The sequence below is a fragment of the Ambystoma mexicanum genome, chromosome 10, assembly GCF_040938575.1.
Source record: "Ambystoma mexicanum isolate Mex_15411 chromosome 10, UKY_AmexF1_1, whole genome shotgun sequence".
In the NCBI taxonomy this organism is placed as follows: Eukaryota; Metazoa; Chordata; class Amphibia; order Caudata; family Ambystomatidae; genus Ambystoma; species Ambystoma mexicanum.
The window spans coordinates 1,355,138,145-1,355,163,133 of record NC_090932.1 but is presented as its reverse complement, the minus strand read 5'-3'; the positions used below and the strand labels follow the sequence as shown (position 1 = coordinate 1,355,163,133).

At 45.7% G+C, this 24,989-nt stretch overlaps 1 protein-coding gene across 1 annotated transcript in view; it reads right to left on the bottom strand.

The window, feature by feature from the left end:
* Positions 1 to 232: 232 nt before the first annotated feature.
* Positions 233 to 24,989, bottom strand: part of LOC138492324 (clustered mitochondria protein homolog) — a 1,100,229-nt gene continuing 1,075,472 nt past the window's right edge. Inside the window, exons 25-26 of the mRNA XM_069619372.1 lie at positions 2,220 to 2,293; positions 233 to 1,697 (exon numbers count right to left, since the gene is read on the bottom strand). Of these exons, the coding sequence (XP_069475473.1) occupies positions 953 to 1,697; positions 2,220 to 2,293 (819 nt within the window). The 3' untranslated portion in view covers positions 233 to 952. The remainder of the gene's footprint in view (positions 1,698 to 2,219; positions 2,294 to 24,989) is intronic.

The window sequence follows — 24,989 nt, the reverse complement described above, 5'->3', positions numbered from 1 at the left end:
CGTACACACACACACACACACACACACACACACACACACACACACACACACACACACGCACACACGCACGCACGCACACACACACGCACACACACACGCACACGCACACGCACACGCGATGGGTAACCTCATTACAAAGATATATTTGCAATGCAAACCATACACCCAGTGTAGTCACTAATATCAGTAAATAGCAAGCAGTTTATACAACATATAACATACCATAAATAGCTGCTTTACACAAGGCGTTTATATTTTTGCTTTTTTGAAAAACCCATTGATCGGCGTTATAAGAATTTACAATTATTTATGACAGTTATATTTTCAGAATGTAAGGTACCAAATCACATTCCCATCTGAAGCTGAACAGTGATACTACATAAACCTTGCCTTGTAAAACATTTGAACCTTAGAATAATCTTGAGTAAGCCAGCCCCTATTAAAATGTCAAAACGCCATGACAGAGAAGTGTTTTATCAGCTGGTGATTACTGAATTCCTATGTATTATTGGCAACATTAGGTAACTGTAAAATCGTAATTGGTAAAACATTCACATTGCAATTAAATCTAAAAACATTGAAGTCAATAAACCCTTTATAAATGTTTTCTTGTTAATTGTAACACAAATATTAACACAGATGGACACCCATAGGTATGGACACAAGGGGAAAGGGTACACAAGTTGGTACCAATGTGTGGGGCATTGTAGGCACCGGGCCGATATCAGAAGATTGACTCTTCATTAAATCTTATTACATGCCCAGGCAAATACAGAAATCCCAAAATGTGCACATTTTTAAAGCTAACATAGTAGCAAATATAGATTGGCAACCGTAAAAAGGAAGTTAGACCTTCACAAGATACTAGTGATAAGCGGTTTCAGTCAGTTATCGCCAACACATTGAGATCTCCATTTGTTAAATTAACTTTGTTAGCAGGCGTTCCACATGTTTAATGGTTGTCATTAGTCAGCTCTCCATTTGTTAACTGATCCTCAGTACATGTTTCTCTATTGAATATTTGATTCTCAGCAGCAGGATCAACATTTGTTACTTTAGCAACAGATTTGTCTTCATTAGAAGTCTCTCCATTTGATAATTTACCTTCAGTAGCAGGCTCACTATTTTTTAATTTAATAATGATAACAGGCTCTCCATTTGTTGATCTACCTTCAGCAGTTCGCTCTCCATTTGATGGTTTATCTTCTTCTGTGGCTTCCTCATTTGTTACCTTATCCTCAGCAACAAGCTCTCCATTTGCTACTATATCTTCAGCAGTTGATGTAGCTTCTGCAGTGGACTCCCCATTTGTTAGCTTGTGTTCAGCAGCGGGCTCTCCGTTTGAGGATGTATCTTCAAATGTGGCTTCCTCAACTGTTACCTTATCCTTAGCAACAGACATTCCATTGGTTGAGTCTTCTTTGAGGGCAGCAGATTCTCCAGTTATTGATTTAGTGTCAGCAGTAGATTCTATACTTGATAATTTCTCTTTAGCAGCAGCTTCTGTGTTCGATACTTCATCTTCAGATTTGTGTTGATTAGCAGAAGGCTCATTTGTTAATTCACCATCTCCAGAGTTTTCTGTGGCCTGGGTTTGTTTGGTTGGGCCTTCATTAACTTCTTTGTGACTGATGCCGGCTGCTTCTTTTAATTTTCTCAGCACTATACTCTTTGTGTCTTCTAGTGGATCTTTGCATCTGTTGAACAGAACATGTTTTGAATGTTATTTTCTATTGTAGAGCCTTTAACATGTAAAATAGTTTGGACAACATTTGCTTTCTCAAAAATTTTTTGTGCACGTCAAGCTGTACCTTTTAATACCAGCTGCACTGGATATAGATTATGCTCACTTGTGCTGTTTAGTTTAGCCTATATTGAGTTATCTAGATTAAAATATACCAAAAACAAATGCTTACTGCAATAATTCAAAATAGTTCATAGTGATCACCTCTAGTAACCGCTACATCTCCCATTCCCTGTTGCTACCGTTTAACTCCCCTAATCTTTAACCCCCTTGTTATGCCCTTCAACCCATTCCTTATTGCTGTTCTTTTCATGGCTACATGTAAAGAGCTCCAATGCCACCGTGGCCAAATTCACACACTATAAATACCATTACTAAATAAATATAACTTGTGAATAACATCTTTTCCTCACTGGTAACAACTAGGAATTCAAGTGCCTAGAATACAGATAGCCAATCTTGAATATGTTCTTACCTTATGCTAATTAATAAGATTCCATTAATGAGATTCAGCTGTTCTAACAATGTTTCAACTCCTGGTGGTGTAACCTAAAGACAAAAGGACATATAACAATTTAAAAACAGAAGCATATTTAAGTATCTAAGATTATGCATACGCATAAGCTAGCTTTTTCCAGAGCAGTGACTAGCTTTACACATGAGGGATTTTGTTTTTAAAAAAAGGTGCTATATGCACAAATACATTTACTGTAAAGTGTTACTAGGGGAACATAGATTTTAGTTGTTCGACATACTACTTTACAAACATACGAGTTACTGAGAAAGTGAGGTTTTTCCTCGCTAAGCACTTTGATGATCAATGTTCAAATGCAAATATGAAGCTGCAAGTTGGATGGTGTGTATAGGTGTAATGTAATTTGACATTTGTATAGCGCCTGTTCCCATTGGTATGGTCTCAAAGCGCTGTAGGTGAACGCCCTCGGGGGACCGAAGATCAAGGTGTGAGAAAATTGACCAGAGGAATTTAGAATGCATGTGTGCATTTTAGCCAATGCGAAGCGGGGTTGGCCAAGTCCCTACTGGCTACCCATATCGATCTTGCAGGTAGATATATGATATGATATGGCATTTGTAACATGCCGATGCACAAGTGTTTCAAGGTGCGATAAGGAAAGGAAGGGAGAACAGAGGGAGGACAGAGAACGATCTTACTAGGCCAAGTGAAATTGAGATTGTGCAAGTGCAGGAGAGGGGTGCCATGGGAAAAGAGAGGGGACAGTGGGGACATGGGATCAAAACAATAACAAGCAGTGCGGCCAGTAGGTGGCAGGTGCAAGAGTAAGTGCAGACAGCAGGTGTCCAAAAGCGCAGGTAGGGGGACTGTGGGGTTACAGATACAGAACCAAGTGCAAGGGTTGCTGAGGGGCAGTGCAGTTGTGCAACTGGGCAGGCAGGGACCTGGGCCCGAAATCAGAGGGTAGCCAGTTCACCAGTGCAGTATTAGACAGGAAATCAGCAGGGGAGAGGAAGAGAGAAGGCAAAAGCAAAGAGGAAGATCTTGAGGTGCTTCCGGAACCGGAGATGGTTCTCCTCAAGTTTCAGAGAGGCAGGGAGATTGTTCCAGAGGGAGATATCAGCCGAATAAAGAGATCTACCCCCAACTCGTTGCTTGGAGAAGGAGGTATTGAGGACCCAGGCCCCAGAAAGCCTTGTGGACAATGCAGAGGTTATTGAACTTAATCCCTGCATCCACTGGGAGCCAATGCAGAGATTTCAGTGCTGGAGAGAAACAAACCCTGGGCTTGAAGCCAAGGACACGTCTCGCAGTCCTGTCCTGGATGAGTTTCAGAGGGCGGAGAGTAGAAGCAGGCAGATTTAGAAAGAGGCTGTTGCAGTAGTCCAGCCTAGAGAGAACCAGAGCTCCAGAGACAATGAGCTTCTGGGGGAAGGAGAGGAATGGAAAGGATCAATACTTCTCAGGAGGTGCAGTTGGTAGATTGACTTCTTAGAGACATCAGAGGTGTGAGGAGAAAAGGAGAGTGTGAAGTTGAATATGACCCTGAGGTTCTTAGCCTCATAGGTGGGAGCAGGAAGAGGGCCAAGGGAGGCCGGACAGAGTGTGACAGGTAAAGAGGGTGCAGGTGTGATGAGGAGAATCTCCATCTTACTGGCATTAAGGTAGAGATCGTTGGCGGCACGTCACCCCTGGATAGCAGTCAGAGATGAGAGAAGGAGAAGAGGTGGCAGAGGGGAGCCTGAAAACAAGCTGAGTGCCATCCGCATAGCACTGAAAGTGTATCAGGTAATAGTATCCCCACCAAAAATATTGCCTTATATATGGTCGTTGGGAACAGCCATGGGCGATATTTTTAGTGGGGATAATATTAGAGTTTTTTGGGAGCAGGGGTTGTGGGGGTGTCCCCTGGTCATTTTGAAATAATACAGGGGTTGCAGGGGTGTCCCCAGCAGGTTCCATGCCTTAATATCGCTGGAAAAGTATGGCGATATCTTTGTATGGCAATATTTTTGCAGATATATTAACACATGGAACCACTGAAAGTTGAAGCAGAGAGCAGCAATGCGGTGGGCGAGAGGTGCCAGGTATTGGTTCAACAGCCAGGGAGAGTGTTTAGACCCATGGGGAACACCACAGGTAGAGGGTGACAGAGGAAAGGAAGGACCCAAGTTGGACCTGGGAAGGTCGATCAGAGAGGAACGAGGTCACCCAGATCAGGGCCTGATCGGTGATTCCCAGGTTATCACGGAGACGATTGAGCAGGATGGCACGGATGACCGTGTCAAAGGCAGAAGACATATCGAGTAAGATGAGGACAGAGAGGAGATTAGAATCAAGGTTAGAGATTAGGTCTTCACAGATGTTCAGGAGAGCAGTTTGTGCTTCTGGCTGCTCTGAAGCCAGACTGATGGTCATGGAGACAACCAACAGATTCAGTGTGAAGATTAAGCTGGGAGATGGCCAACTTTTCCAGGAGTTTGCCCAGGAAAGGAGTGATGGAGATTGGGCGATAGTTAGCCGGGCAGGAGGGGTCGGCTGAGGGTTTCTTGAGAAGAGGTTGCACAAGAGTACTTCAGGCGGAAGGAAAGACTCCAGTAGGCAGGGCAAGAGCGAGGGTGTCATGTGTTCCTTGATGGTTTTGGAAGAACAGGGAAGAACCTGTTTTGACAAGACTTTCATAGATCGGACTTGTCCGGAAACCTTGTCAGGGGAGAACAGAGGAAAGGAAGAGAAAGAAGGAGGAGAGGTGGCCATAGGGGGGCCGGACATAGAGGAGAGAGTAGAGGGAGGAGGAGGACGAGAGGGTGGACAGGATGTCCTGGGTTTTAGAGATGAAATGAGAAGCCAGTGCCGTGCAGAGGGCATGGGAGGGGACAGGAGAGGTAGATACCGCAGCAGGATTGGCCAGTGCCTTGCAGATTTTAAAGAGTTCGGCCGAGTTGTTAGATGCTGCAGAGAGGCGGACTTGGATGTGGGCTCTCTTCTTAATGCCGACAGAGCCGGGTATTGCCTTTGGAGCAGGCAGCAAGCCTGTGTCAGAGGACGCACAAGAAGCTAGCCATTTCCTCTCATGGGCACCTTAAAGTAGAATGGAGAGTATACAAGAGTATGGGACTCATTATGTGTCCAGCTAAACCGAATTTTTGTCATGGGGGTTAGCTGCATTCTAATGGCAGAGGTGTTGTACGGTGTGTCATTGAAAGTGGTGTATGACTGGAGAGGAGTGCGGATGGGTGGCCTTGCCTTTGGCCATCTTCCATAAGCATGAAGTGTGATACATACTTGTGCGTTCTCGCTGGCTTACGGTTTTTGTAGCTCTGGCATGGATTCTGTCCCGTGGTCTGCTAGACATTATTTTCACCGCAATTCAGTGATTACATGGAAGTTCGTTGCTGCCCAGGCCTACCTGCAAGTGGTTAACTAACCTGAAGAGGGCAGGGTTTGTCAGGGTGCTGGGGGGAAATATCAGGTCTAGAAGGCCCATTTGAGGCCAAGTGATCCTCTTTGCGTTGGATGCTAAGGGGAATAGAGTTCCAGATGGAGGGTGCTTGAACGGAGGAGGAACCCCCTATTGTTGTCGATCACCAAGAAGAGTGCAGTGACTGAAAGCAGGTTTCTGTTGGGTTGGTAGAAGTTTCTGTTGAAGGTATTCTAGGCCAGTCTTGTGGAGGGCACGGTGGGCAGGAGTGATGTGCTCTCTGGGGTTGAGGGCAAGGAGACGCCTAGCCTAGGTCGCTGGAGAGCCACTGGTCAAAATGGCTTACAGAGGGTAGACCCTCCCTTGACTGACGGATTAGGAAGCGAAGAGAGCAGGCAGTCTGCCAAGTCCGGGGTGACTATGAACTTGTTCCACAGCGGGACATGGGAGGATCGTCCAGTGCTAGTCATGCGTGGAGGAGGAATGGGTGACAGAAGCGAGAATGGAATGGCTGCGTGGCCCGTTCATATGAGCGGTCATGGGGGGGAGCATGGAGATATGGTGCGTGGAGCTGAAAATTGCATCTAGGGTATGTCCTGCCGTGTGTATAGCACCTGTCACCTGCTGAATCCTTTTGAGGGCTTTCAGGTTATCCAGGAGTGGCCGGGTCATGGGGTTGTGCAGGGCATCAACCCATATGTTGAGATCTCCTATAACAGGGAGGGTGAGGGCTGGGAGTCCAGGCTGGCTGTTAGGGAGTCACTTAGGGCATTGGCAAAGTGCTTGTTGTAGCCAGGAGGTATGTAGAAGAGTAAGAGGCTGTGGTGTATATAGGGGTTGATGAGAAATTTCACTAGGAGGGTTTCATCGTCTGCATTGCAGGAGTGTTCCTCGGAGTGTGAGATGGATAGGCGAGATTTATGAGAATGGAGATCCCGCCTGCTCTGCTAATTCTGTTGTGAGTGAAGTGTGTGGAGCCGGGGGAGAGGCGGGGGAATGCTGGTGAGCGATGGGTCGGAAGTCAGAGAACCAGGTGGCGTTAATGAGAATGGAAGAGCGTAGGATGGGGCTTGTTAGCCACTGGAGAGGTGTGTGGAAGAGGGCTGGTAAGGGTGCTTGGAGGTGGTAGGGGAGTGGAGGGGATCTCATAGCAGAGGCCAAGCAAGCTGGTGTGGTGTGCAAAGCGTTGGAGGGTAGGGAAAATGGAGGGGGATGTGATGTGAAGAAGGGGGAGGGTGGAAGGGGGAGAGTGGACAGAGGGAGAAGGGGAGTATTTGTTTAGGGGAGGCGGGTTGTGTGTTTTGTTATAAGGGGAGAGGCTCTGAACATTCTTTGTGTCTGTTGTGTTCGTGATGGGCAGATTCTCGGGGGAATGTTTGGAGTGGTGGAAGGGAGAAGAGATAGGGTGTGGTCAGAGACGTCATTTCACCAAAATGCCAGGGGTAGCAGAAGTGACATCACATGACCCTTGATCTCTGATGACACCACCGAAAGTGATGTCATTTGAGCTCCCCCCCACCCCCCAAAGTGACATCACGGGAAGCGATGGAACACAACCTTTCACCCCTTAACAAAACAGGAAGTGGCATCACATAGCATTGTTCCTAAGGACACTCCAAAAAATATGGTTACAATATCACTATAATGTGATATACATTTCATACAAGAATGGATACCCACCTGTATTTTTAATATCGGTGTGTATAGGCCCATATTACCAAATTACTATGAATTCAAGCAGACGTCCAAGGCCAAATGATAATGATGTCTTATTATATAGTGCTTAAACGCTTTATATAGAACAAATATGCATACAATATCACCCAACCGCTGTTGGTACTCATTTATCGACCTCAGAACGCTGAAAGGCTGAGTTGAGGTGTTTAAGAACAGAATAAATCTGGCGACTCACCCCCTGAAGTGTGTCTGAAATAAACCTTTAATGAGTCTAGCAATTATTGTATAGAATTGCAGAAAGACAAATGATGTGTCATTTCTATTATTTGTTATTTAGGGTAACTGCTCAAAGTGTTACACTTCTGGAACCCTTTTTTTTCTTTTCATTTTTTTTTAATAGGCCTGAACAAGAAAGCCAGCCAGCTCCAGAAATAAAGAGCAACATGGCACTGGCCACAGCCAATGAGCTTATAGTAAAAACAAAGGAATACCATTTTTTTATAAGGGTAGCAAGGGAGATCACAGGGGTAGCAAGGGAGACCACAGGGGTCACAACTGTGGCCCCTGGTGCCCCACAAATGAAGTCCCTGGGTATGGTGTGCAGAGATGAGATGGCCCGCGTGTTGTGGACTCTTTCTTTGAGGGGATTCTTGGGTGCCTGAGGCATGTGTGTGAGGGTCGGTGAATCTGCCCAGGAGGAGGTGTTGGCGAGGGATACCCAAGTGGCACTTACGAAGTAAAGGCTGAGGTAGGAGGGCTCAAGTGGGAGAGGGCAGTGTGGGAAGGTCGAGGGGGGCAGAGGGAGGGGTAAGGGTTGATGGGGAGTGTTCCCCCCCTTAGGGCTGAATGTGTGGAGAGTGTGAGGGTAAGCAGGGGGTTGGCCGATCTTCTGATGCACAAAAGTGCCCCTCTGGTTTGAGTTTGTTGGCATGATGTATAGACTGTTTCTTCTTTTGACATGGTATTTAGCCTGAATGCTCAAGTAGGCAGGCATGTACATAATGCAATCGCATTAAAACATATCTAGACAATGAGCAGAATTCACAATTACTAACATAGAATTACATTTAGCTTGGATGTCTGGGCTGTAGCCAACCTTATCTTTGTTATGGAACTCCGAGCACATCATGTAAACCAGTGATCCCCAACGTGTAGTCAGTGGTCGAAGTGTCCAAAAATAAGTAGTGGAGCCATGTTCTCTGCTGGCCTGCACCCACTCCCCACAAACCCATCACCACCCCCCTCCCACACACAATACATACCCCCAAACACATGCACCTGCTGTTTAAGGGGACATTCTGTGCAGTGCACTGAAAGTACAATTTTCAACTTCTTCCTACACTTTTATTTTAAAAAATAATCCATTCCGGAATGGTTGCTTTTTAAAATAAAAGTATAGGAACAGTAAAACTTAATTAAAAAAAGTAGAGGAGCACTGCTCCCGTTCACTTCGACCACTGCGTGTAGTTTGTGAGCAATATGTTGCTCTCGGCACCCTAAATTGTTGCTCACCAGCTGCTCTGGGCCATGGTGTGGAGGCCTAGACAGAGGTGCTGAAGGGATAAGACCTCAGTAGTAGTATAGCCAGGACAGAGTCCTGGACTTTGCGGGAATGTTGGACAAAGAGCCTGCCGTGGTTCCAGTTGGCTTAGTTTTGTACCTGCAAGATTTTATTTTGTTGTGCCCATGCAAATTATTTTTGCAGTAAATGTCTTACTTATGATATCAGTGCCATTGTTAAAACCCTGTCATCTTCAAATACTTTGCCCAGCTGGCTAATATATTAATGAGCAAAATAAATTAACCATGTTCCCATATTTGTGTCCTGGAGAAAACTGTTCCTTTGTACAGCTAGTAGGAGCATAATGGACAAATAAGTGGCATGCATACACTACTTTCCATTATTAACTAATGTGCATGCATTGCTTTTTGCGAAGTGAGGTTCGTGTTTGATACCATCTTGTATTATATTTATCAGAAATATTACTTTTAGTGTCACCTATATTATTACATAGTGTCCAAGTGAACAAATTGTCATCGTTTGATACTCTGCCCATCTGGCATGTGGATAATGGGCAGATAAGGAAAATGCATATCACATTTTTCATAATTAATTTACACTTTATTAAAATCCAATTAGGTTACTGGTAATACGTTTAAATTAACAAGCCTCATATTTAATCCAAATACCTAGTTAATACCATCATACCCCTCTATGAAGTGGTCATCAAAAATGCTCAATCTTTTGACCAATGTTTGTCACTAGGTTTTGTGTAAATTCCCTTTTGGGCAGTGAAAAGGAGGCTCCAAATCCTTCAGAAACATGTTATTATTAATACAAACTACGTTTCACCACTGTAACATGCCACAGATGCTTTCAAATGCAAACAAATTTGTAGGAGGTAACCTCCAATGCACCAGTGAAATGATCTGTAAAGCCTACCATGTAATGACCAGTATTAATCCTATGTCTCCATGATGGTGCTCAGAGTGAGACAGTGGTCCACTGTACTAAGCCCTCCCCTGAAACATGCTTAGGAGGGCTTCAATATACTGTTACTCCTCCAGTCTGAGCAACAAACATTTGGAGATTAGGTCCATTAAAGAAATTGGCCTACAAGCGTGGGAGGGGCGGTGGACCAAGACTTGTTACTATTAATCTGGCCAGCCATGCACACACCACTCATAAGCACCCTGGGTGGAGGGGGCCAGCCAATCAGAGAGCTAGGAACACGGCTGACACGGTGTCAATCCACATTCCAAGCCGCTTGATGGCCGGTTCCCCCGTCTGCCATCTTTCCCCCCACTGACCAAGCTTCCCCCATCCCACTTACCTGTTCACAACTCCTGCCAGCTCTGAACCAGTGTGATCACCATGGAAATGGGTGAGGGGCTCCATATGGAGCCTCGCCTTCCAACTCCATGACGGCATGATATTTTTTGTCTGAACAGGACGCTGCGAGGCATCCTGTTCACGGAGAGAAAATATTTTCATTTTTTTCTTTTTAAACCCTTAGCACCCATGTAGCGTACATGGGATCTAATGGCAATATGCCCCTCAGTGGCTGGGCCCACTAATGGCAATATGCCCTTCAGTGGCTGGGCCCAGCATGTGGTTAACGGCCCACCACCCTTGGACCCTCGCTTTATGCGGGCCTTTATGCAGCGGAGCGTTGCCCAGAGATTGGGCCCGCCACCTCGGAGCATATCGCCTCATTTGTGCCAACAGTGGCCTCTAGCGTTCACACAATTTCTATGGCAAAAGCTTTAACACAAATACCTAGCTATGAGAGATGCTATACAGCTGCAAAAGGACAGGCGTACTACCCTAACCCACCAGTCCATAAGAGAAAGGAAAAATACATAATCAGTTATCAATATACTATCCTCTGGCATGCTTCATTAGATTATAGCATGGGACTCCCTATACAGCTTGGCACAATAGCACACTGAAGAATAGCTTGCATGTCAGAGTCAAATAAATTCACTGCTCTGGCACAACTCCAAACCTCAAAACCAAGAGTGCCCCCACCAACTTCCTTTCAAAGGCTCTTACTCTTTCTCTCCTGCTTGGCAGAGTGACCCAATCTGCATCCCCGTTCTGCGGCATATTTTGTTAAACTACTCTACTTCCTGCTGCGCTTGCCGGCCAAGCATTCCCCATTTGGTCCTGTATCATGAAACTTGGGATACATAAAACATTGTGGTAAGACTTGCACGTTTCAGGATAAAGGGCCCTATTCTTCCACAAATCATACCAGGAACAATGTCTTCTCACAATGTTTCAAGAGTGCATTTAGCCGCATACAGCAGTAGAACATTCCTCGGCTCTGAACGTCAGGACGCCGCTGTGCTTGGAGCGGTGACCCGCCGCTGCAGCTCCTCTCAGCTCCCAGACCAGTGTGGCCACCATGGAAATGGAAGAGCGGTTCCATACAAAGCCTCGCCTTGCAATTCCATGGTGTCCATGTTGGTGTAGTATTTTCCCATCCATGAACGGGACGCTGCAAGACATCCAGTTGACGGAGAGAAAATACTTATTTTTATTTTTTAAAACCATATAGCACCTGTGTAGCGTACTATACAGGTGCTAATGGCAATATGCCCCTTGGTGGCAGGGCCCAACTTGTGGGTATCGGCTGGCCAACCTCGTTAAGGGACCCTCGCTTCACTCTGGCCCTTAACTTGGGCAGTGGCCTGTTACCCACAGGGTGGGCCCGCCACCTCTGGGAATATTGCCTCACTAAATCATGGTTCAATTTTCATTTTGAGATTCTACATTCTGCATCGTACCATGGGGCATCCCTTTCTATACATGGACTTCCTAAACTGGGGGTCGCTATTTGCCAATAGCTATGTCCCAGATAGTTACAAACAAATGGACAGTTTTCTTTGTAGCCTCTCAACAGTTTAAAGAGAATATCTTTTAATTTCTTGTGAATTAGTAATTCTTTCCAATGCCTCCTTGTCAAGTTTAGGCATCGCCAACCAGCCCCTCTGCTTGTTAGACATCTTTATGGTACCTACATCTGATCATTGGACAATTAACTCGTGGATAGTGAACATGTGTATTGAATCAGAAATACAACATTTCATAACATTCCTGAAGATATAAACAGTCCACATTGACTGAGGAACAGTATTACTGTTCCTGTATGCGTAGGAATATGACATTTGCTCCAGAGACCCCGGAAATACTCAGGCAGAACCCCAAAGTGCACCTGAAAATCAGTGCTCCGTTTGTGACCAATTTTACTATCCTCAACATTGTTCCTTAAAGCATTTGCTGTATTATATGCCTTGTATACTTTTTCTTTCAAATAAAACAAATTCAGAAAATGTCCTCAACATTTCCTGTAAACAACCACTTAATGTCAAATAAAGTTTAAAGGCTATGCAAATGTCCTTTATTGGAATTGTACGTGATCCAGATAACAAAGCGCTGTGAATTAAAATGTTCTATTAGCAGTCTTAAGTTTATTACATTTCTATTTTGTATTGCAATAAATTTCCAAAAGAAATGGCTATTATGCTTCTGAAATGATTAGTCTTGAGTAGACAGAGGCAAAAATGTACACTATACACAAGAGTGTTAGGGCATTGAGTGTTGATTTTTGAGAATCTTGTCAGAAGCATTTGAACATTAGAATAATGTGTGGTATGTATTTGAAAGTTCGGTGTATTGATATGTTATATATGATGTATTTCTTTAATATACCCACGGGGTTACTGTAAGGTGGGAGCAGTGGACCATTAATACAATACATTTGACATTAGCAAACCACTCCTGTGCCCACTGCAGGGGGTTGACACTCTTTACTGATGCAGTGACAGGTATATGCTATTCATTGCCTCTATTCCTACCACAGTCCCTACTGAGGAGTGCGGGGGCGGAGGCGCTTGGACCCTCCCATGAGTGTAGAGAAAAGGCTATGTGAGGAAGAGATGACAAAAATCACATCACCTTTGGCGTCCCTGGGTGGGCTACACTGCTTAAACAATCCTATACACTAAAGTGATAAGCAGGGTGTATTTAAGTAAATACTCTTAACAGTTATCTAGCTAAGAGGTATTAGAATGGCTAACCCACATGTTGATGACCCTATACCTGTAAACTGCTGCCGGGGAAAAACCAGGTGGTTACAGGAAGGAGGTTGTTGAGAGGGAACACCACCTTTACAGTGGCAGTGCCTGCAGAATTGCCATGGGAAATCCGGTTTACATACATGAAGACACCTGGTGTCAAGCCAGGAGATGTGTTTGAAACCCTATACATTAGGAGGGACCTAGACCAGATACAGTGCATACCCTATAGGTATCCTGAGTTAGCATTGCAGCAGGTGGACCACCAGAACTGGTTTCAGGGGGGGGGGGGGTTTAACATATCCCACCACCAGGGCTAGACATGGCCCTTTTGCTATGCTATTGAGGGGTTAACCTTAGAACACATCCTTCGGTCCCACCCAAATAGGGTGGCAAATGAGCCATATACCAGGGAAGACTATGCACTCCTGAGGAGACATTTTGACACTGCCTGCGCTCAAGCTACAGAATATAAAGCCTTGGGAGCTCCACCAGCAGTACTTATATCAGTAATAGCAGGGGAGTAAGAAAACCCTTCCATTCCAGACGCTCTAGGCCTTACTGGGCACCTGTCCCACAAGGCAGGAACAGATCCCTAGATGGTATTCCTTTAGGTTGAGCCAGCTTGAGGCAGCCTACCCGCAAGTCACTCCTCGGTAGAGGGCTCTAGCAATCACAATACCAACAGGTTGTAATCCACTGTGATAGTTGGGTTTCAGTGTATAGTTGGTCATACCTGCATTTAATAGGGACTCCTTCAATTGCAGCATTAACCTCCATTACGTGAGACATATTGAACTCACAAGGAGCAGAAGCAGCGATGAGTTTAGGACTGGCTTTAGCTGGGGGCAACTATCTCATGGTATAGGGAGTACTCGGGCCCCTTATAAAAGGTGAGTCAGAGTGACTGCAAGTCTTCAGGTGCTTAGCTGTACTGTCCAGTGAACAGGAAAGAAAACTCCAGTTTGATCAAATTGTTACAGCCCCTTGGTAAAGATGACCTAGGTCGATACCCTGGGGAAGGGGCAAAGAAAGTTTCAGGTGAGAGTAAGCACTCTAAAACAGCACCACCTACGAGCACCACTGGTATCAGACAGGAACAAGGCAGAAACATCACCTCAGCTAGAGGCAGAAAAAGGTCATAGGCTTCCAGTTTGCCACCGGCCGAAGAGAAAAGGGAGACCTTTCAAAGCAGGCTAGTATCTGTAGAGACAGACGGTACAGGCCCCAGGCAAGAAGCTGGTTGGGGTAGAAGACCCTACAAGGGCTGGGGTTGTGAGAAACATATCCATCAGTTACGAGATAGGTCACAGCTTGGGAAACCACAAAGATACAGAGATGAAGACTATCCTTTTCCTTCACAGAAAGAGAAGAAACCGGGCTCGACACCCAAGGGAGAGCAGAGGCCTGCCAGGAGGGAGGAGAAGAATGGCGAAAGGAAACAAACTGCAGTTTTAAGTGTGGACAATGGCAAAAGCTTGAAACCAGACTTACAGGAAAATACCAATGACTAAAGATCCAAGTGATTGGCTAATAACGCAATTGGATTCTGGCACACAAGTCTCCATATTTAAACAACGACAAGAAGCTTTTACAACATATTCCTACTGATCAAAAGGTAGACGTTATTAATCCCACAGGAGAAGTGTACCTAGTTACCATACATCTTGAAGGTGAACATCCAAAAGGAAATAAAAGCGCTATTTTGGTCTAAATTGCATACAACACAAGATGGCCTTTTAGCAGAACATGATTGGCGCAGGCTATATGTTAGGGAACACAGGGAAATGGCGGGGGCTAATACCAAGTTGAGCAAACTACTCAAAAGCTTTAAACTTGAAAGGAGTCTGATTGTGTGCCATTAGCTTAAAGCCGAGAGTGGGCATTTAAAGTCCAACATTAGTCTGTGACCTCCGCTCAAGGTCACAAGAAATGGCATAAAACAACACAGCCTGGCCACTTGGACTCCCTCTCAAAATTACATGCATCAAAATCAGTTAATTGCAAGTAATCCAACGTCCAGATTTATCAAGAAGCAACTTTTCATTTGTAATGTTCATAAACAGCCAACCAGTGTTTCAACCCTTTCAAGGTCTTCCTCGGGGCATATCCAGCTCCAGTATCAGTTTAATCATTCAAACACCTTCACAGTTGTACTCTGAGATAACTCACTGCCTGTATCCTTGATATGTGGCTCAATTGCTCATCGAATATTCATGGACTCACCTCACTAGAATGCACGTGGTGCCCTCCTCATTTCACTGAATGCTGCGCTGAGTGTTGCCATCCATTGATTAGATCCCGCTTAATTTTTTCTGAGCATTCGTTGTGTTGGGCACTGCATTTCCTACTTTTGCCACATCACGGCATTTGGGCTCCTACTCTTCCTCCTTCCTCCCTCCTCCCATCCCGCCCTGACCCCTGATTGGGCACTTGGCCCACCTCTGTGTTTCTGCCTGAGGGTGACTGCTGACGCTCCATGCTGCCTCATTTCAATGAATGCTGTGTTTAGTGTTGCCATTCATTGATTAGATCCCACTTTATTTTTTCAGTGCAGTCTTTGTGTTGGGAACAGTATTTTCTACTTCTGCCGCATCGCTGCCTTTGGGCTCCTACTCATCCTGCTTCCTCCCACCCTGTCCTCGATACCCCACTTTAGTGATCCCAGCAGGGCAACTCCCACTGCCTGTTGCAGCCCCCTTGGTGGCTAAGGGCCCGAGGCAAAAGGCAACTCCCACAGTTGCAGCTCCAGACGATGTTAGCCGGTGTTCGCCATGGGAGCAGGCTGTGCAGCTGTCACCGAGCAGCGACTGACAAGCTAAGTAAGGTAGGGGGAACACCCATAACTGTGCTCCATTCATCAGTCCCTCCTCTCTTTTTACTTCTTTTACCTAATTCAGTAGTTCGCCGCACTTGGCAGTTGTAGGTTATCCTTATCTGGCATTGTGAATTTATTTATTGTTTGCTTGTTAGGCGCTTATACAATGAGAATATACTGTTTCAAAGCACCCGCAGGGAGGGGGAAGGAAGAGTGGGAAATACTTTAAAACAAAATATTTAAGAGCAGAGGGGAAAGAGGGAGGGGGACGAATCTACTATGCATTATGAGTATTCAGAATGTGCAAGTGCAGAAAGGAAGAGGGAAAAGGGGAGTCCGAGCCCGTGTGTGATCCATGGACGAAGTGCTAGGAATGTAGAGTGCTACACGGCCTGGGCCGTGTAAGGGAGGTGCAAGTGTGAGTTTCTAGAACAGAGGGTGTGCAGATGCAAAGTGCTGTGGAAAGACAGAAGCTGGGAAGAATTGGTGTGGGAGGTCTAGGCCCGAACATGCATAAGGGCCAAGGACACAGATTCAGCAACTGTGGAATTAGCGGAGGAGGTAAGGAGGAGGAAACGAGGAACGTCTTAAGGAGCTTCTGGGATTTGAGAAGATCCTGCCCAAGGCGCAGGGGGAGGTTATTCCAAAGGAGGGAGCCCGCAGAGGAAAGCGAGCAACCCCCTGCCCTCTGTTTGTAGGGGAGAGAGAGGGAGAAAAACAATAACCATCCTAATAGGCCATGTGACATTCAGGAACCTGCAAGTGCTGAACAAGAATTGCGGGAGAGGAGGGGACAGATAGTGCAGGTCTGCACAAAAAAGAAGTGCTAAGGTGGGAAGGGAAAAGGGGGTAGAGACGAGGTGCACGTGCTAAGGGCAGGGTCCCTGCGGGCAAGTGCCAGAGAATGCAGTTAAGTGCAGGGAAGGGGGGACTGGAGCCCGGTAGTACTCAGAGGGAACCAGACAACCAGTCAATGAGACAGAAGGAGTTAGCAAGGGATGGGCAGAGTGAAGGAGGAGGAGAACAAGAGGGTCTTTAGGAGCTTCCGGAACTTAAGGACATCCGTCTCGAGCCTGAGAGGGGCAGGGAGACCTCTACCCCATCACTCTTTGCTTAGAGAAGCATCTGATTGGTGGAACGTTGGAGCTAGCAGACCGAAGATCCCTAGCATGGAGTTATTTAGGGAGAGAGTTGGATCTAGCAGGGTCCCAGGCCCCAGAAAGCCTTGTAGATGATGAATAGGGTCTTGAATTTGATCCTAGAAACAACCAGGAGCCAGTGAAGAATAATTAGGGCTCGAGAATGTGGTCCCTGGGCTTGAGGTCCAATTCTGGATTAGTTGAAGGGGACAAAGGGAAGGAGGAAGATTGAGGAAGAGGCTGTCACAGTAATCAAGCCCAATAGCACCAGAGCTCTGGGGACATTGACATTCTGGGGTAAAGTGAGGAAAGGGAGAATACATCTGAGGCGGTGCAGCAGATAGTGGGCCTTCTTGGCAAGGTCAGCGATGTGAGGAGAGCAAGAGAGGAATCAAAGATGATGCCAAGGTTTTTTGCCTCACAGGTGGGAGGGGGAGGGGGCCCATAGAAGGCGGCCACAGGGAGGGAAGAAAGGTGGGAGCTAGGGTGCCAATGAAAAGGATCTCAGGATTACTGGCATTAACGCAAAGATCACTGGCAGCACACCATGACTGAATAGCAGTCAGACAGTCGGGGATAAGAGAGGAGGAAAAGATGGAAGCTTGAAGGAGAGCAGAGTGTGTCATCTGCATAACACTGGAAGTGAGGAGAGAAGGAAGATAGCAAGTGGGCCAAAGGAGCAAGGTAAATAATGAATAGCCACGGCGTGAGGACAGAGCCTTGAGGAACACTGCAGGTGGAAAGAGTGATAGGGGAGAGAAAAGAGCCAAGTTGAACCTGGGAAGGTTGGTTGGAGAGGAAGGAGGTCACCCAATCCAGTGCCAGGTCTGTGATGCCCAGGGTGTCACAGAGCCTATTTGTCAGGGTGGCATGATTGACAGTGTCAAAGACAGAGGATCGATCCAGGAGGATATGAACGAATGCAGAGTTAGAGTCAGGATTAGAGAGCAAGCCACTCTTCAAGCCAAAAGCAATGCGTACAACCTACGCATACAAAATGCTTACTCTAGCTCCAAAGAGCTATTCTCAGTCCTAAGAAAACTAGAAGCCCCTTCACAAACCCCAGACCTATGCATGAAAGACCAAGCCTGGTGTGAAAATATCCAAAAGGCTCTTATGGATAAAATCAAGTCACTCCAGCTCAAAATTACTAACAAAAAATGGAAACTTAACTCTTCTCAGCAGCCTACCACTGAACCCAGCCCACCCAAACCATTCCCCAAGTTTGAGTTCTCCACCATCACGATAGAGGATACTACCAAAATTATAAAATGCCTCAAACCCTCTCGATGCCAAGGCGACCTATGTCCCGCGACCTTAATCAAAGATTGTGCAGAGAACCTGGCACCCTTCATCACTTCACTTATAAACAACTCATTTGCCACCAACAAAGTACCGGACAACCTCAAGGAAGCTTCGGTGATGCCCTTTATTTAAAAAACAAAGCTCTTGACCCAAATGTACCTACTAATTACCAGCCCATCACCACAGTACCCTTTTTGCTAAAAATTCGGGATCAGGTAGCATATGTCCAGATTCAAATATATTTAGAAACACAACCACCGCCAATCAGGTTTCTGCCCGGGACATGGCACAGAAACAGCATTAGTAGATCTTAAAGCACAAATGGACCAGATCAGGGAAAGACGTGACCTAGCCATCCTCCTCCTGGACCTCGCAGCAGCTTTCGATCTTGTAAATCCCAACATCCTATGCCGTCACCTAGCCAGCGATGCCCACTTCTCTAACAATGATATAACCTGGATCAAATCTTTCTTGCCAAACCGTACAATGAGAGTCTTCTCTTCCTCTGCGGCAGCTAACCCTACACCAGTCACCTGTGGAGTGCCACAGGGCTCATGAGTGTCACCTACCATGTACAACACATTCACTAAACCTCTCTTTGATAAATTAGACAATTTGGATGTCTCATACACAAACTACGCTGATGTCACCCAAATACTAATTCCCATCACAGGGGACTACATCGCCGACACAAATGTCCTTAATACAATATATCACACGATCCAAGCTTGGATAGCTCAGAACGAGTTATGTCTCAACGACGATAAGACTGACAACCGGATCATGGGAAGCCAAGCTAATATCTCCACTGTACCAATCTTTGAACATCGATGGAAACCTTATCACAATGGCCAAAGAGGTCAAAACCCTAGGAGTCTACATCGACTCTTCACTTACTCTTACACGGCAAGTCAATGCTGTCCCTCTGGCATCCGCCTATACAGCTAAACTTATCACGGCTGGCAGACCATTCCTTACAGAAGAGAACCGTATCACTCTGGCAAGAGCTCTAATCTTCTCTAGGATGGATTACTGTAATGCCATTTTTGCAGGCTCCTCAATAAAAAAACATCACAAAACTCCAAATCGTGCAGAACAATGCCATAAGAGCTGCAATAAACATCCCCAAATCAGACCACATCTCTTCCGTCAGAAGAAACATCCACTGGTTACCAGTGAAGGACCAGATTAAATTCAAAGTACTCACGCTCACACACAAATACCTCTCCAATACTGCCACGAGCTACCTCTCCAGCTTGATAACCAAAAACCAATCTGACAGACCCACCCATGCTGCTAATCTGGGTCAACTGACCAAACCTAGCTACAAAAGACAAAGAGCAAGTGGCTCAAGTTTCCCTGTCATGGCAACCAATTATTGAAATGCGCTGCCACTGGCTATAAGGTTGGACCCCGTCCTAATGTCATTCCGTAAAAAACTAAAAACCTGGATTTTCACCTAGGACACCTGGTTATACTCACCACACTCGTAAATACCTGGACATGACTTACACCCATCTGTGTATGCTACCACTAGTCAGGTACTCCCACCCCTAAGGCGACTCACTGTGTAACAAAAACATGTGCCTTGCATCTCCTGGAACCATATACTTTCGCACAAGTTGTAAAGTTGTAACCACATTTTTAAGCCTGTTGAACATGTAACCAAATTCTTAAGCTTGCAAAACCTGTAACATGCATCCCCTGAAACCAAACTACTTAAGTATGCATTATTTGTGTTCTGCACAAATTGTAACCAAACTTGGTTGTACAAGTTGTAACCAAATTCCTAAGCCTATTAAACATGTAATCAAATTCTTAAGCTTGCAGAAGCCTGCTCTACTTGTTACCATATTCTTAAAATGATGCGCCCAGATGCCAGAGGGTTAGGCGCGCAATACAAATGTAATATTATATAAATAAAACACTTGAACCTGTATGACTACCGTGAAATCAGATTTGAAATGAAGTGTGAGCGGAATGAGCAAAGTGCCAAAGCTGAGCAAACCATAGGTAGGGCTAGCAAAGCAGTACTGGACTTAGCAAAATTATACGGCAATGGAGCCATAAGGCCTTCACCCGAGTTTACCACTGTAAAGCAAAGGCAGCCTCTATATATGGTTCTGCGATTTGGGGATAGGCAAAGGCTGAGAAAATAGCAATAATTGAAAATGCTTTTCTAGAAAGCTATTGTGGCTGCCGAAAAGGACACCCAAAGTCCCCATTAAAACAGAAATCAACTGCCATAGCATAAAAGATGATATAGTTACCAGACCAATCCTTTATTGGATAGGAGCATGGACATCAACTGAGTTAGTTGAGAAAGGCACTTGAAGACATCCTTTTTCAAGATGATGGAAGATCGCTCCTGTGGTGCTTTCATGTCAAATCCACCATTACCTTCCTAGGCCTCAGAGGTCTATGGGAAGAACCACTTCTCAAATATTACAGCCAAACGTACTGAAGGATGTTTCTGATAGTTATATGCATAATCAACTCATTATTCAGTACCAGATACACTTGCACAAATGTACTGGTCAATAAAACAAGTGATTTGTTATGAAATATATCTGGACATTATTCAACCACAATACGCAAGATCTCTATATATCAGATTTAGACTGGGAAACTTGCTGGTTGGTTGTGTAAAAAAGTTTTGGCATCTGGACCACTCCAATTTATGTCCCCATTGCTCAGAAACAATAGAAAGAATCAAACACTTTATTTTGTGCCCCAAGTATCAATATTTAAGAATATTCTATTTAAAGTCCATTCTAAACAGATGGGCCTCATTACGAGTCCGACGGTAACCGTGCCGGAAATTCCATCAGGTTACCGCCGGACTCGTATTACCATTCCGCTTCCGTGATTGCCGGAATCACGGGGGCATTACAACCCCGGTGACCCGGAAATTCCAGAGGCGGAAATCAGTAAATCCCCATTCTCATGGAGTCGCATAGGACTCCATGGGGATGGGGACCATGGAAACACTGGTTCCGTCTATGACAGAGCCAGTGTTTCCATGTCCGCCTGCAGGCGGGTGGTGTTCAACCCGCCAGTTCAGACCGGGCGGGAGCGACACCTCCCGCCTGCAGGGCTCTTAATCAGCCGGTCCGGAAAGAACGGTGGTGGCCGATTCACTACCATCGTTCTTTCTGGACCGGCAGGGTCGTAAAAAACGGCCCATGGTGTCCGAGCTATTAATGAAGCCTTGTCACTGTGTAAAACAATGCATAAAACCATCAAAATCATCTTCATAAATGTGGCAGTATATATCGCAGCCCATGGTTCCATAGGGCCAAGTATTTGTGCTAAGCGTCCAGTCCTGTCGACATGGAAAAAAGGACTGACTGGTAATTCCCGTAGGCAGAGTCAAAACCACTGGGCTCCTCAACGCAAGGGAACTGCATCTTTCGGTGCTGTACACAAAGTGCTCTGTCCAACCCCCAAGGATGGACACCCACAAGTACAGAGGAAAGGGGGTGGGATGTAGGAATATTGGGCCTCATTACAAGTTTGGTGGTAAATCCGTCAGAATACTGGCAAACAGGATTAGCGTTACAGCCACAGGTCCAGCGGAATTACCACCGGATTACAAGGTGGTATGATGGTGTTGGTCCCCACTGATGGAGTCTATAGGACTCCTTACCACCATTATTTAACACACTGCCGTACTAATGAGACCCATAATGCCTTAAATGTGCTAAAAACGAAATTAAGCCTTGCATCGCCATACAAGCTCAGATTGATCTGAGCTTTTCATATGGTGAAGATAAAAGCAAACTATCAGAATCCTGGAACAGAATTCTACGTTGTCATTTTGGAAATGGCAAAAACGTGTAAAATCATCAAAAAGAACAAATTACTTGCCGCTGATAATGTTCTTTCTGATGGTCTTCCCACTGATTCCTCATCTTGGATAGTCTTTCCTCCAGTTGCAGATCGCAGAAAGTTTTTTCCCCAGCAGGGGCGCGGTGCAGCTCAGATCTTCGTGTTATCGGCCTCTGTTCCGGGCGACACGTCGATACAAATAGCATGTGCAGCGCCCTGTGATAGCAGTTGTCGTTTTTTCCTTGTGTTCAGTTGCGTTGGGGATTATGTCCAAAGAGAGATGTTTTGAGCGTTAAAGGAGAAAGCCATAGGAGAGAACTCTTTCACCATAGGGTAGGGTACAATCCGTGAGAACAACCACCATCAGAAAGAACATTTCCGCAGGTAATTACTTTGTTATTTTAATGGATTCGGTCCTCCCACAGATTCCTCATCTCAGATGGACTCCCATAGCAATAAGATATTGAAGGAGGAGGGAAGGAGTGAACTCTGCAGCAGTCATTTAATGACATGTTAGAGGACAGCTGTACCAAATCCGTGATTAATTTGCGGACCGAATATTCGGGCAATATTTTTTCGCAAATATGTGGAAGGAAGCCCATGTTGCTACTCCTCTCTGAAGAGCTGAGGTAGCTGCAACTCATCTAGTTGAGTGTCCACTCAGAAACACAAGCCATAATTCACATGAACATGGTTTGCTTTGTCACTCCCTGGCCTGACTTCATGCCATTACAGCCAATGAAGAGTTGGTCCTCCAGCCTGAATGGTTTGTTTTAGCTATATAAAAACTCAATGCCCTTCTTGGGTCGAGTCGATGCAGTCTTTCCTCCAATTTAGATGGATAACTAGGAGGGTAAAAAGCTGGTAAGCAAATGGTTTGTGATAAATGAAACTCGGACTCTACCTTTGGTAGGAATGTAGGGCGTACCCGAAGAGTCACCTTCTCTTTGGAAAAAATCATGATGGGTGGCTTGCCGGACAAGGTCTGCAATTTACGTGCTGTGGACATAGTTACCAAAAAGACTGTCTTACATGCAAAGAGCCACAAAGGGCAAAAATGCATTGGCTAGTATGTCAATACTAGAGTCAAGTCCCATGCCAGCACCACGAAGGGGGCTGGGGAAAGGTGTTTGTCACTTTTGAAAAATGGAATCACCAAGGGAACTGTGAAGTACGATCCTTGCTCTTTAGCAATGGCAACCTGAAGGCCTTGTCTTGGCAGGCAAAGGAGGAATGAGAACACCTTTGAGATGTCACGTAAAAAGGGATCATTTTCTCTACACCAGCTGCAGAGATTTTTACAAAACAGCGGTACAATGCCTTTGGTTGCTGGTCTTCTAGCCGAAAGCAACACCTCAATTACTACTTCTGTAAGGAGCCAGGCGTGCAGGTTGAGCGCGTATGTATGCTCGGCTCAAGGACCAGACCTCACTCCTGGGAAAAAAGGTCTGGGGCTCTACGAATGCGTCCCACAGCGCTTCTCTTGGGGGAAATTTCCTAGAGCAGAATAGCCGGCACTTCCTGTTCACACTGGACGCCAACAGATCACCCTGAGGGGTTCCCCAAAGGGCAAAGATTTCCAGAAGAAATTCCTGATACAGCTCCCACTCGTGGGAGAACGAGTCCTGCCTGCTCAGGATGTCCATCGTCGTGTCTTCCATCCCAGCGAGGTGAATTGCCGATAGGGAGATCTTGTCTCTCTGCACGGGGGAATGACTCCACAGCACCTCTCTTGTTGATTATAATGCATAATCACAGTGTTGTCCATCATGATCAGTACAGCCTTCCATTGTATGGAGGGCAGAAACAGCATCAGCGCCAGTCTGACTGCCCTCAACTCAAATAGGTTTATATGGAGTTTTGTCTCTGCCAGGGACCAGAGCCAACTCGCCGTCAACTCGTTCAGGTTAGCGCCCCAGCCTCTCAGCAACACGTCCATTACCACTGTCGCTTGAGTGCGCGGTTGCCAAAATGGTTCTCTCACCATTACGTTCTCCCTGGGAGTCCACCAGAGGAGATCCTGCACAAGACTGCTTGGGACTTGCATCAAGTCCGTCGTACACCCAGAGAACTATGACCATTGAGATCTGGGGGCCCACTGGATTCTGAACCAGGCCTCTGGTACTAGGAAAATGGAGGATGCCATGAGACCGAGCAAACGTTGGCAGTCCAGGGCTAGCAGATATTAGGGGCTTTGGAATCTGATGAACAAGTGAAGCTTTCTGGTCATACCAATGTTTGTCCAGCCTTCAATTGGTCATTGGCCTGAGCCATCAGAAGGGCCATCCTCTTCCTCAATCCTTGCACATAACCCCCTAAATTGGTAGTGACAGGAGGCGTGGGCAACTCCATAACTATGGCAATAGGTCCCCAGATAGAGTGAACAAACAAGAGTTCAAAGGGGATAAAGCACACCCATTCTTGAGGTACTTCGCTGTAGACAAATAGCAAGCATGGCATCAATTCTTTCTTCGGGGCTACAATCATGCTCTGTTCAATCTCTCAACTAAACCATAGTTTTGTGAGAGGTATGTGGATAAAAACTTGTATGACAAACCCACATTCCTTCCACATGGCATGCATGCACGGAGACATGAAGTTGCCTTGGTCAGGCAGTACAAATGCCTAGTAATGCTCTTACAACTGACATGGCAGTAACAGTCTTCAGTAGGATGGTTTCAGAATACCTTGTGGCATGATCAACTACCACAAGGATAAACCTGCTGCCCGAGGATGTTGAAAGATCAAGGGGACCAATGTCGTCAATCCCTACCCTCTCAAATGGTATCCCAGAGATAGTCAGTAGGTGCTTTACTGCCTGCTTAGTTGTATATTTTTAAAACTCTTGATTTTAACTTGTTAGTTGTGTTTTAACTGGAACCTCTAACTGCCAGTTTGCTGAATTGGGAATTAATTTTAAAATTGAAACTGCATTAATTTTGAATTGTGCACAGACCTCTTGGCTCGATGCATTTGCATTATTAACTGTTTGTTTC